The sequence below is a fragment of the Lonchura striata genome, chromosome 1 (assembly GCF_050655825.1).
Source record: "Lonchura striata isolate lonStrDom1 chromosome 1, ASM5065582v1, whole genome shotgun sequence".
Lineage (NCBI taxonomy): Eukaryota > Metazoa > Chordata > Aves > Passeriformes > Estrildidae > Lonchura > Lonchura striata.
In genome coordinates this window covers 19610169-19623639 of record NC_140703.1, presented here as the reverse complement: position 1 = coordinate 19623639, position 13471 = coordinate 19610169, and the positions used below count along the sequence as shown (strand labels likewise).

General features: G+C 43.8%; 1 protein-coding gene across 2 annotated transcripts in view; it reads left to right on the top strand.

Annotated features, from left to right (window-relative positions):
• The window catches only part of RAB6A (RAB6A, member RAS oncogene family), a 42904-nt gene that overhangs the window by 17370 nt on the left and 12063 nt on the right, over nt 1-13471 (top strand). The window contains exons 2-4 of one of the 2 annotated variants that reach the window (XM_021550171.4): nt 7529-7587; nt 10056-10109; nt 11648-11753. In XM_021550171.4, the coding sequence (XP_021405846.1) occupies nt 7529-7587; nt 10056-10109; nt 11648-11753 (219 nt within the window). Of the gene's footprint in view, nt 1-7528; nt 7588-10055; nt 10110-11474; nt 11581-11647; nt 11754-13471 lie in introns of both variants that reach the window. The other variant, XM_021550173.4, reaches the window with a different exon arrangement.

The following is a 13471-nucleotide window of genomic DNA, read 5'->3' as shown; positions in this document are numbered from 1 at the left end:
TTTGACCACATGTTGCATATCAGTAAATTCATCCCCATTTTGTGTGGAGCACTGGGACAGCGCTATTAGTGATCATCTGGAAAGGCATTAAAACCTGGGTTTTAAAAAAATAAAGTAGTTTTAAGGGTCTCAGCACTCTCCCATGAATCACAGAATCCTAGAGTGGTTTGGGCTGGAAGAGAACCTAAAGATGATCCAGTCCCACCCCCTGCCATGGGCAGGGACACCTTTCACTATCCCAGGTTGCTCCAAGCCCTGTCCAGCCTGACCTTCAGGGCATCCAAATATTTCAGGATTACCTTCAGCTTCCAAAAGTCTCTCGTGTTCTCTGGTCGGTTTCTGTAGAGCTTTTAATTGTGATTGTTTCTTCTATAAATAGTCTTTGAATAACTGTAGTGATAGCTGTGAGGAATTACTTCTTATGGCTTTGTCAACTGATGGCTGAGAAATGGAAAATAGGGAAAGGTCAAGTCCACCTTTCCATGGAGCTCAGGAAGGCTGAACAGGCTGCTCTGGAAATGGAATTGGACTATGGGAATCCTCCACTGCCAGTCCCTGGATTTCTGTGTGTTTTCTCCTCTGCTCTGTGGGTACAGACCAGCCATTCTCAAATTGAGAGCTCCAGACTGCCAGCAATCCGTGAAGCCAAAGTAATTGATCCAGGACTATATCAAACAGTTTTCAATATTGCTTTTAATTAAAAGGCAAAATAAAAGCTTTGTTGTGGTGGTGACCTGAAAATAAATAAAGGATTGGCAGGGATTCATTGGTCTAAACAGGCCAGCTGCAGTTGTTTGACATTGTTATTGATTGTGTCTGCCTTTCTGGAGTTCCTTTTTGAGGTAGGAGGCCATAAAACCTCCACAAATGAACTGCCAAAATCCCGTTTTGGAGGTGGTTGCTCTGCTGCTGTCTGTCCTCATTTCCCCTACAGTCACGGACAACCTGCTGCCAGCAGCATCCTTGTGGCTATTTTTCATTGCAGGAGGCTCAGAGCAGGTTCTGCAGCCTGTGTCTAAGTTCTTGGAGGGCTTCGCCTTATTTTGGGGCTGAGGTTTGCCATGTGGGTGTTGTCTGCAGCCCTTTGAGAGCTGCTGGATCCCCATTGCTGGAGGGATTTAAAGCCCTGTGGATGCAGCACTTGGGGCCATAGGTTGGTGATGTTCTTGGCAGTGCTGGAGGAACAGTTGGACTCCATGATCTTGGAGGGTTTTCCCAAACAAAATGGCTCTATGATTTGTTTTTTTTGCATTTTGGAAGTATCCTTGTGAATACTACAAAATGTGTCCTGAACTGCCAAAGAAATACCTAAATACCAATATTTGTCACCAGCACATTGTGTGCAGGCTTCTCACTGGCCTGTGGTTCTGTGGGAAGCAATGCAGCTACCAATGTCCTTTGTCAGAGGAGCTGCTAATAATAAAAGAGAAGGACTAGGAGTGCTGGAATTGTGCTGAGGGGACTTGGTGTTCTGAGGGTGCTCCCTGTGCTCTGCGCCCTCCAAGCTGGGCGCATCTGCGGTCCCTGCTTTAATTTCTCTTGCCTGATCTCCGTGTTTGATCTCTGCCACGAGCTCCAGGCCATTGTTTGTCCCTCTTGGAATGGGTATCAAACCCAGAATCAGCTAAAATAAAGGTGAGTTGTTCTCTGGGAGGAATGAAGTCATATATATGTAAGGTAGAAAGTGATGGAGCATCTCTCCAATTCAAAAACAATATAAAGCAAACCTAAATTGTTCCCTGTTTTTCTGGGTCTTGTTTCCCTGGGTATTCTACATTAATTTCTTAAACAGAATCTTAAATAATGAAGCACATTTGTATAATAGGACCACAGTATAATTTATAACCTAGACCTTTAGGTTGGGAATACATTATCTTAAAAGGGGCTGTTTGAACCGTTTTGTTTATACTACTTAGAGGGATCCATGCATGGATTTCAAGAAGGTTTATATTTTGCAGGCTTTCTACTAATTTTAGTTTTTCTTGATTTTAAAAAAAAAAATTATTGAGGACTGAAAACTGTAAGGAATTGGCTCGGTGGTCCTTTGGTCTGATCTCATCTCCCATCAGGAAAGAAATGGCAGAATAAAATAGGTTTGACAATAGAGCAGGAGTGGAATCAATAGTGAAAAAAAAATCAGGGTAAAAAATCCTTTAATTAGAGGAAGGAGATGAGACCTCCTCAACTGTGGCTTTTGCCTCTGCTCCCTGGAACTAAACTGGATTCTATCCTCCATGTTCCTCACTGTGACTGAGACAAATTCCACCTGACTGAGAATTCCTTGGATGAATGCAGTCTGCTGTCTTTGCCAGTGCCATTGGATAAAGAATGAGTTTGGTTTCTTGCTTTGAGGGAACCAGGTGAAATTTCCATAGTTTGACAGCGAATAGCAGAGGAGGATGGGGGTGTGTTTTTATTTTTTTAAAAGAAGCTGCTTTAATCACTTTAATACAGCATTTCTGTTTCCAGTGCTGGTAATGACAGACCTAAAAATATTCTTACTGGCTCATACAGATCATTTAAAATCAACTCTGTGCATCTTCCTTTTGGGGCTTCTTTTTAAACACAAATCTAAAAATGGTTCTGAGGCATTCATAATTGAGTACATCGTTCTTAGCAATGCTTTTCTTTTGGTGCCTTGGGTTAGTTTTTTTATTTTTTTCACAGCAAAATAATTCCAGTGAAGATTTTGAGGTGAGCTTATGTATGAAAAGAAGTTGTAGTGTCACTGGGGTTTATCCTTCAATCAAATCTGAAGGAGTCATGCAAAGGGCAAGTGAAATTTTGGGATTACACAGTGAGGAGAAGGCTTTCCTCATTTTCCTCCTTTTTCCTCTGGCTTTCAGCAGGCTGGATCTCTTAGCCAAGGCTGCTTCTGAGAGTTGGGAGAGGCCAAGGGCAGTTTTCCAGTTGAACAGTCTGGACGTGTTGATCACTTTTAGGGTTATTTTGCTTTAAAGATAACTCTTGGGTTTTTTTTTTTTCCTGATTGCTGATGCTTTGAAAGTTCTGAACAACCACTAGGATGAAGTCAGTGATTTAAGTGTGGCTTCTCCAGAAGAATCCTTGGAGAGGTTGTGAATCTCTAGTATGAATCTCAACTAAGAAAATGAGAGGGACATGTCAGACCTGTTCCTCGTGCATCACACAGTGCAAGTGGCACAACCCCAATTCCTTTTCCTTGCAGGTCACTCCTGGCTGGTGCCTGAGCCCTTTGCAAATTCTGGCAACAAATGACCTTCTAATCCCGTGCTGGCAGGGAGGTGATTTGTGTTATCTGAGGGGTCTGGGCCCTCCTCCCCAGTGCCTCGTTAGAGCGTTCCACACGCGCTGTGGGAGCCCACCATGGATCCATGTCACTCCTGGGGCTGCTGCTGGTGGGAGCCCACCATGGATCAATGTCACTCCTGGGGCTGCTGCTGGACACATGGATTTCCCCAGGAGCAGGCAAAAGGCTGCCTGGAAGAACCTGATGGAGCGACCTTGGAATGTCTCCAGCGGCCGCTGTCGGATCAAAGTGGCTGGAAGTACGAGATCAGCGTATTGATTCTATCTTGCAGCTGAGTTCTTGCTGTGAAATCCCTGCCAGGCAGTGGCTCCAGGCTCCTAGACAAAAGGGATTGACCAGGGTGACTCCATGAGCTGAAGGCTTGGAATTCGGCCCTCCTGGTTCATGGCAATTCCTCTGATAGGATCTTCACAACTTCCCTCTCAGACATCTCTGGGTACTTGGCTGTTTGCTGCCACAGTTCAGTTGCTGATTCAGGAGGGTGTTGGTGTTTGGGCATCTCCTGGTTTCTCTGCTGAACCAGTGATCAAACCTTTCCTTTTAGGAGTTTCCTAATTTTATCTATCAGAACAGCCATTTTCTTCTTGTCCCAGAATATATGGGAACACTGCAGCCTTGCAAAATTCATGGGGATGGGGTGAGCAGCCAGTTCATGATGGGAGCCACTAGATCCAGATTCTTCCAGAGCTGATCCAGCTGAGGAAAACCATCTAAGCAAGTCAGATCCGAGCTTAAAAATCCCTGTTGCAGCTGGATCCCTTCAGAAGTGTACATTGATAGTTAAGATGATAGAAGGTGCTCTGAGGGCTGGAGCCAGGATGGGAGAGCTGGGGGTGTTCACTTGGAGAGAAGAAGGCTCTAGGGAGAGCTCAGAGCCCCTTGCAGCACCTGAAGGGGCTCCAGGACAACTGGAGAGAAACCTGGGACAAGGGATGGTGGGACAGGACACAGGGAATGGCTTCCCACTGCCAGAGGGCAGGGAAGGATGGGATATTGGGAAGGCATTCCTCTCTGTGAGGTTGGAGAGGCACAGGGTGCCCAGAGAAGCTGTGGCTGTCCCTGGATCCCTGGCAGTGTTCAAAGCCAGGTTGGACAGGGCTTGGTGCAACTTGGGATAGTGTCAGGTGTCTCTGCCCATGTCAGGAACTTGGGATGAGCTGGTCTTCAAGGTTCCTTCCAGCCCAAAATCTTCTAGGATTTTATAATCACAACAATTACTTAATGTTTGAAGCACAAGCGTGTGATTAGGAGCTATTTGATGTGGATTTTGTTGGATGGAAGGCTGGAAGGAGTCAAGAATTCATCTGGTGAAACCATTGTTCAGCCTCTTAATGACAGAAAAATGTCCACCATGTCAAGCTTGGTGTTGAAATAAATGGTTTCTTTGGTTAATCACTTCTTTACTTGGCTTCCTTCCTCTTCAAAAGATGCCTTGGATATAAATTTGTAGAGTGGAGTGACATTGACAACTTTGCGTGCCAAGGAAGGGAGGAGTATCCACTGCCCAGCTGAATTAGTTATTTTGAGGTTCAGTTGCCTCAATTTCCCAGTTCTGTGCCCTTCTGCTCAAATTGTCGTTGGACTCAGCTTTTAGCTGCTAGATCTTGATCTGCAGAGGGAAAAGTGGCTGACAACTTTCCCTGAGCATTAAGTCACTTGTGCCCCTCACCTTTCAGCTGCTTGCTGTGAACTCTGCAAGCTGCCTGTTTTTTTGCCAAAAAGTTCCTTCTCAGTTCCTGAATTGTTTGAGATTTTCCCTCGCTTCCTGTAGCTCTCAGTGTGTCCAGTCACAGCAAACCCCATTCCCAGCATTTCCTCCCCCCACCTCTGTCCCTCCAAGGATGTGATATTGACCTTTTTCTTGGAGTTCTTCCAGCAGCATACCAGGAATATTTTGGCCTAAAGGATATTTATTGAATTGCTGACTAGTGCTGCCCTGGATGTACTTGTGTGTGGAAATTTTTCCAAGAGATTAAATTAACTCACTAGATTAAAAAAAACCCAAACCAACATCTTAATGAAACAAAGCTGAAGTCTTGAGTGTCTTATCTGTTCCTTGGGCTATGACCACTGGATTACTTATCCAGTTGTTTCCCATCTGGATTTTAAGCAGCTGGTTGTTCTTGTCTCTGTGTACTACCTTGTTCTGCTTCTCCCTGCTGAGCTTCATTTGCCTCCTGAGGTCATTTTGGCATTTTCCAAGATGAATTTGAATTCTGAATCTGTCCTCTTCCTTGCTTGTAGTCACTCCCAAATTAATGCCTTCTGTGAATTCATGGAACATACGGCCAGCAAGGCAGAACAGAAATTAGAGATAGAGTGTCAACTGTGGGCTTTCATTCCTGCCAGGATTCTAAAAGGAGTCAGCTTGGGTTTTTTAAAAGGAGGAATGGCAATGCCTCAGTATTGATGGAATTAAAACTTTGAGCAGTTGGTGTTAATACCATCTTGATCTGCTGGCTGTCAACATAAACCTGGGTCTGTTCAGAGAAGAAATGTCTTGGAACTAAGTCCATTAGGATGCTCTCTCCAAATGTTGTTGAAGGAGATACTTAAATATAAACAAGCCGAGCAGTACTTTATTTTCCCCCTCTTTTTGTTAAATGAGTGAAGGTAGGGTAGGGAGACTACAGGAATAAACAGAATATGTTCATATTTTATGCTTTGTGGACAGATCCCGTCTAAGACGTGGCACTCAGAAGGGAAAAAAATTTCTGGAACACTTTATTGTCCTTCAGGGGTCACGAGTTACCAAAGCAAATAATTTCCTGGGTGAGACTGGACCCATGAAGAGTTAAATGTGGCTGTTTGCATCAGTGGCCACGTGAGGAAAACCAGCTTGTTTGTGATGCTGCAAATCAATTCCTGGGATTCAGCCTGTGCTGCAGCAGGAGGGGATTTGGTTTGCTTCTCTGTGTCTCCTGAGGATTGTCACTGGGCCTGGAATGAATCCCTCCTCCCCTCACAGCAGCTCCTGGCTGTTTGTCCTGCGCCAACTCTAGCTGTTCAGCACATCCATGGGGCAAGTCTGAGTAAGGGATTCAGGAATCATTCCCATCTGGGATGTGCTGCTTCCAAAAACATACTCAGTGAAGGGAGTATTTGCTCTACCTTTGTGAAGGCAGCTTTTTAACTTGGTGGGAAACCTGATTCTGCCTCCGGAGCAGAGTATGTTAGAAATTCACATGGGAATTCAGATTTTGACTTGGGAAAATCTCACCTCTCAGAGTCTGCCTGCTGGATTCCTGTTTGTTTAGCCCTTTTTCAGGGCTAACTGAGGATGAAAATGTTGCTTAGTGGGATTCTGGAGATTTTGGTGACACTTCTGTGTTAAGATCTAAAACAAACAGACAAAAGCCCCACAAAACTCACCCCAGAAATCATAGAATGGTTTGGGTTGGAATGGACCTTAATCTTGCCTTAAATCCCTGTGTTTACTGGATGGCCACCCTGGCAAAGAACTGAAATCCTTGGAATATTGCTTGGAGAACACAAGCTCTGCCTCAAGCACTCTTTCTTACCTTTTATCTGCACATGCAGTGTTTGGTGTCCAGCACAAGTCACAGAGTTCCTCTCCTCTGCCACTGAGATTGCAAATTCCAGCTGCAGTCAGGTTGGAAAAAAACCTGGGAGGTGATGCTGCCCTGAGAAACTTCAATTCCTTCCTAAATAACTGGCCTACAATTAAGAGGATTTATACACATCAAAATGAGGCAGCTGGAGATGTTCCAGTTCCTGTGGCTCTTGCTGATCCCTCCAGGTGAAGATACAGGAGAAGGAAAAAGCCTATGAAGTATAAGTTAGGCTTTGGCCCAGCTCTGCTGTGGTGTTTGTCTTAGAGGAGTAGAAAAATAAGTGTTGTAAGGATGATGGGGTCTGAGAGTGAGTAAATCCCATGTTTTATGAGTGAGAAGAGCTTTTTGTTGCTAATAATTAGTTATGGGGGCTGTTATCATTCAATGCAACTAAAATTACTGAATTACTTGGTAGAAAACAGAGCAATGAAATTAATTTTCATCTCAAATCACAAATATTTAAGGGTAAATCTGATGATTGGGAATGATACAGGAAAAAAATAGTGACTTTACAATTGTAAAGTCAAATAACTGCTCTTGTCCTTTTGGGAAGTTTAAGTGCGCATGAGGGATGTATAGGACACAGTAAACCATTTTTAAACCACATGCTTAAAACTTGCTCTGAAAGTGGTCCTTGAATCCATGGTTTTTTCTCTTCTTTTAGTGGGGAAGACTTCCTTGATCACCAGGTTCATGTATGACAGCTTTGACAACACCTACCAGGTAAATGAATCCATATTTTTGTCTTGTGTAAGAATCCTCTGCTATCGTGTCTTCCATTGCAGGAAGAGTAATTCCAGACAAGTTGGGGCACTGACCATGGACTTGCCAATTGTAAAATCTTAATTTTAATCACCAGCCAGAGTGTCACTTCTGGGTTGGATTCTGCTCCAGGAGTTTACCTGCTGCTTGCAGCAGGATGAGCTGTGGTTCTAAAGGAATACCCAAAGCACAGCCAGGGAATAGCAGTTGTTAAGTCTGCCAGGGTTTGTTTTTTTCCCTCCACCATTTTCTGCCAGACTATCACAGATCTAATGCCTGTGTGTGGATAATATAACAGTTACCAAGCTCTTTTAAACAACAAGTTGACACAAGCTAGAAAATAATACAAAATGAAAAAAAAAAAAAAAAAAAAAAAAAAAAAAAAGATGTTTACAAAACAATTTTACAAATCAGCACAGAGCAGTCCAGGAGAACACTCAGTGTTGCCCGCTCCCAGAATTGATATAAAAGTACTTCAGTTTCCTGAAGTGTGTCTCCTCCAAGTAGAACGTGTTTCTTGACTTGGTTACAGCTAGTGATGTTCTGGATACACGAAACTGAGAAAAATCTCTTCCCTTGTGCCTGGGGGGCGGGTTCAGGAGGTAAAAAAAAAAAAAAAAAAAAAAAAAAAGGAAAACATGATTCTCCTTTTCCTCAGTGTCTATCCAAGGATCTCGTTGAACTGAGAGATTTCCCTCCTGCTTCCTTCAGTAATTCCTCCTTGCTGCTGCTAGGAAAAACGAGATGGGAAGTTCTCCCTGAGCTGTGAGAAGAGCCATGTTTCCACAGTGTGGGAGGGTTGGAGCACACGTCACTGCTTCCTCCCAAATTCCTCCCACTGTAATTACATGGACATTGAAGGCAGTTCTTTTATTTAAGCTGGGATTTTATCCTCCCCCCAGTATTTTTCTTTTAGGAGTGCTTCTTTTCCTTACTGAGTTTGTGTCCCAGTTCTTCCTTGAGGAGCTTTCACCCTGTGTGCTTTAGGATGTCACCATGGAAAGGTGGTCTGATGTAATACATTAAATGATTGCAAAACCAGTGAGTGACACTTATAACAGTGAGAAATCCTAAGGGCTTCCAAGATAACTTGGATTTAGGCATCAGTGCTGCCTGCCCAGTTTGGGTGTTAATGGAGTTGGGTCAGAGCCATTCATCCAAACCCCTTGATTTTCCTGGAGTTGTGCCCGAGGTGGGGCCATACCCTCCTAGTGTGTGCTGTAGCTGGAGGAAGGAATCAGTCACAAAGCTCCAGGAATTTGGCCAGAGTCACACTGCCTGTTGGTGTCAGCCCAAACCAGACATTTTTGGATGCCCAGGATTCTCTAGAGACCCCTGAGACCCCAGTATTAATGCACCTGATCATGGATATCTGGATATCTGAAGCAGGAGGTGAGTTCAGGGATGATCTACTAGTTCTGGATGTTTCTGGCAGATTTTGAATGTATATTTTTCTGAAACCTATCATTTGAACATGGGGTTTTTATGTTCAGCTGTTAAAAATAGAAAGCTGCCATTTAGTAAAATACGTGCTGTGCATTGGATTCCTTCTGCTCACTGCTGGATGAGAGGAATTCAGCTGTGTCCCTCTGTCTTATCAGTAAGAACTTGCTGTGCTGTGTCAGAAACCCAAACATCTGCAATAAAGCCGTGTGATTGGAGGTGTTTATTTTACCAGGAGTCATTCCCCTCCATGGACATGCTGGGAATGATTTCCTTTGTGCTGTGTCCCCACATGTCACATACCATAGAAGATCTGTTTTAGTAAAAGTCTGGTATATTGAGCATGCTGGAATCCACTCCTTGATAGTGCTGCTTCCCTGTGTTGTGGTAGGACAGGCTGGGAGAGGAGAAGGCTCCAGGCAGAGGTCAGAGCCCCTTCCAATGCCTAAAAGAGCTCCAGGAGAGCTGGAGAGGGACTGGGGACAAGGGGGAATGGTTTCCCACTGCCATTAAGATGTTCTCCAGGAAGCTCCCACTGGTGTTGGGAAGTTCAGGTGCAGCTCTGCTACTTTAGGATGAACCAAGCTTTAGTTAGGGATCATGTAGGTGTCTGCCTTAATCTGCCTGGAAGAGTGAAGATCCATGGACATATTTGTCACTTGGGAAGAAGGCAGTGTGCCCATATATCCTGATTGAGCTTGGGGACACCAGTTTGTCACATGCATAAAAATCCCTGCTGCTACCCAAATAAATGTGTGGATTAAACTGTCAATATGCATGAACTGAAGTCAAGCTTAAAACCTTTTGTGCTTTAAGGAATTGTTCTGGTCATGGATATATTAAAGAGATTGCTTATTGAATCAAGCTGTATCTTAAAAATAAGTAGCCCAGCCTGTTTTTCTTGCAGCTTCTGCTGCTCCCCTGAAAATCACTGCAGGTGTTCCAACATTTTTTTAAGGGCTCTTGGTTTTCTCATCTCTTTACAGGCAACAATTGGCATTGACTTCTTATCGAAAACCATGTACTTGGAGGATCGAACAGTGAGTAAGATTTTGTTGCTCTTCTCTGTGAAAAGTAGAAATGAGGATCAGCATCTGGTTTTTGTGGAGCCCACACTTCTGAGATCACTGGGAAGCACAGGCTGAGCCTTCATCTCCCAGCTGCTTCCAGGCTGATGTGTGGTGTGGAGACACAGCAGTGGGGATGGGAAATTTAATGTCATCCTCTGTGAAGAAAGAGATGATACAGATAATTTGAGGGGTGAATGATGGTGGGAATCTGGAGAAAGAGGAACCATGCTTAACCCCTTTAGTTTTTGATGCCACAAGATGGGTAAAATACAAATTGCCAGATGTGGCCAGTTAATAGCTGGCTCCATCTTCTTAATACTCCTTGTTTAAAAATAAGGTGGCCTCTGATGAGTTCACAGATGAGACTTGTTTCCTTGCTTGGTGCAGTTTTAGCTCATCAAGTGAAATCACTCCTCTGTGCAAGCAAAGCTGTGGTTTAAAATGAGCTCAGATTCTTAATTAAGAAATTCGGCCTCAGTTCAGCTATTTGAAGAAACAAAACTGCAGTGCTGCAGAAGCTTCTGGTACTGGATAAACTCCCAATAAATGGGATTGGATAAACCCCCAGTAAATGGAATTTCATGGAAAGTGCCTGAGGATTAAGATGTGCTTTCCATGGCCCAGCTGGCTCTTGCACACCTTGCCAAACATGTTGTTTTTAGTGTGTCTTGCCTTTTCTTCCAGAGCCTTGCTGGTAAGAGCCATTCAGCCTCTCTGTGCACGTCACTTTGCAGTTTAGAGTTACAACAAGCATTTTATCCTTGAAAAACTGACATGAGTAGCCTTTCCAGCTTTTCCACCAGCAACCATCCTTCATGCTGCTGGAGGCTGCCTGTATGAATCCTGAGGAAGGAGAACAGAGCATGAATTTCTCCTGTAGGGAGAACTGCAGGTGAACATTTCAGAGAATGACTGAGACTGGAAAAGCCCTCCAAGATCAAGTCCAGGCATCCCCCAGCACTGCCAAGGCCACCACTAACATACATCCACACACTTCTGAGCACTTCCAGAGATGGTGATTCCATCACTTCAGCTGTAGCTTACTTGTTGGTCCTCTCAGTTTGGAAGCTGAGCCATTCCACTCCCCATCTTTTGGAAGGGAAGCATTTTTTGGGAAGCTGCACCCCCCCAGCTTGGCTGCTGTTACCTCTCAGGAGAGATTGCTGTAGGGAGACAGTGTTCTGCTGCTCCCAGTCCCCAGGCACCTCCTGCATGAGTTTCTCCTTTTTATTTAGCTACTTTTTGAAAAAAAAAAAAAAAGAAAAAAGTAAAACATTTCTTTACTCTTTTATTTTTAGTGGCAGTTTGGCTTTTTTAATTTTCTCCCACCCACAGATCAGGTTGCAGCTGTGGGATACTGCGGGTCAGGAACGTTTCCGTAGCCTCATTCCCAGTTACATCCGTGACTCTGCTGCTGCTGTAGTAGTTTACGATATCACAAGTAGGTATTTTGCACTGGGTTTGACCTTTTTTCTTATTTTTCTTGCTTGTTTGACTGATTTTGTTAGGTACGGTTGCAATTATGGGACACAGCAGGTCAAGAGCGGTTCAGGAGCTTGATTCCTAGCTACATTCGTGACTCCACTGTTGCAGTTGTTGTTTATGATATCACAAGTGAGTGGGGGGAATTCTGCATTTCTAATACTCTGCCCTTTTCATCCTCTAGCTTAGCTTTGCATGTCCTCTCATGTCATCTGCTTGGACTTCATTCTGGCATGACAAAAACGTGGTTTCTTTGCTTGTTTCACACAAGCCCCGTGGTTGCTGCTGTTGTAATGTATAAACTGTCTCACAAAATGCCATTTTAACCCTTCCCTACCTCATTTTCTTCAGTCCTCCAGTCCTGCCTGCTCTTGTTGCACTCTTTCATCTGCTTTTCGGTCATAACATCATCTGTGACTTTTGGTCTTCATGTCCATGGGTATCTGAATTCTCAAACTGGAGACTTTTGTAGCTTGCTCCACTTCATTCACCCTCCCCCACCAAATGAAATCTGGGCATGGGCTGGCGGGGAGAACACATTAACATCACATTTTCCTTGGAATCAGCCACTCTCATATGCTGCAAGATGTAAAACTTACTACTAAGCTCTTACCCTTTAACAATTGCTCTTTCATTCCTTACTAAGGTATGTACATTTTTGTCAACTAAAATATTAGTGCTTCTTCAGCCCTGCTCCTTCTGTCCCTCCCCTCAGTCCAGACACCCCTTAACTTACCAGTTCCTGCACTGACAAAGAGCAGAAATTCTATTTTAGGGGAACTAAACCTTCAGACAATTTCAGTTCTAAACCAGGATTGACTGAGAACAATGGCCTAATTCTACACAAATGCATCAGGTCTTGTCCTTTGATTTATAAATACTAGAAAATTACAGCCAGGAATAGGGGCTTTACCTAGAAAAGCTCTAATTGTTAAAAATGGCACCTTCCTTTGAGCTAAAATTACAAGTTAGCTGTGAACTCTGAATTTTTTCCTGACCCAGCAAATTCAATATTGCCAAGCAGTAAAGGGAATTAAGGCACTGGCAAGTGATCAAGTCTTGGCTGTCTAGCATGCAATATATTACTTTGCAGTAGAAGCCATTAAAAAAAAAATCAATACTTTTCAAGAACTGCTGCAGAGGTCCCCCCTTTTTAAGTACTGAAACTACTTTGGCTGCTCAGATGCTCTTTGTGTCACTAACTGGCAAATGCTGAGCTCTTGTGGCAGCTTCCCTCCAACTCCTTTTTCCCTCTGGGATGCAACTTCTCAAGCACTATAGAGTCTGAAATCTTTACCTTGCAGCTTTTAAGGGTGTAGCATTAAGTGCCTGCGAAGAGGTTAAATTTTTCCTTCTGGTTTTATGCAAAGATTTAGAAATTGTTTTGAAGGCAAGTGTTCAGTGCCATGGGAGTTGCTGCTATCTTGTATAACCCTGGGATTCCTTAGAGAAAATAAAAAGGGATTGGTTCAGGTGTACAAAATGCAAGGCTGGGATTGAGGATTTTTGAGAAGCAGGGGAACTGTAGGAACCTCTGGAGGTGCACAAGGCATGGGCTGTGAGGAGTGCAAAAATTAATCCCCACTCCCTACAGAAAATACTTCATGTTGAACTAAAAAAATAAGGAACCAAAACACAGTGATAAGACTTCTCATTTTAGGTGCTGTCAAAACCAAATTATAGATGGATTCAGTTCACTGTGGGGCTTTGAACCCACCTGTAATGAAGCACTTGCCCATCTGAAATTAATGCCAGAGCTTCTGTGTCCTTTAGTGGGGGTGATTCAGGGTTCCACTCGCTGATTCTTCATCACCCTCCTCTGCCGACTCCACAGAAAATGAAGCTTTTCT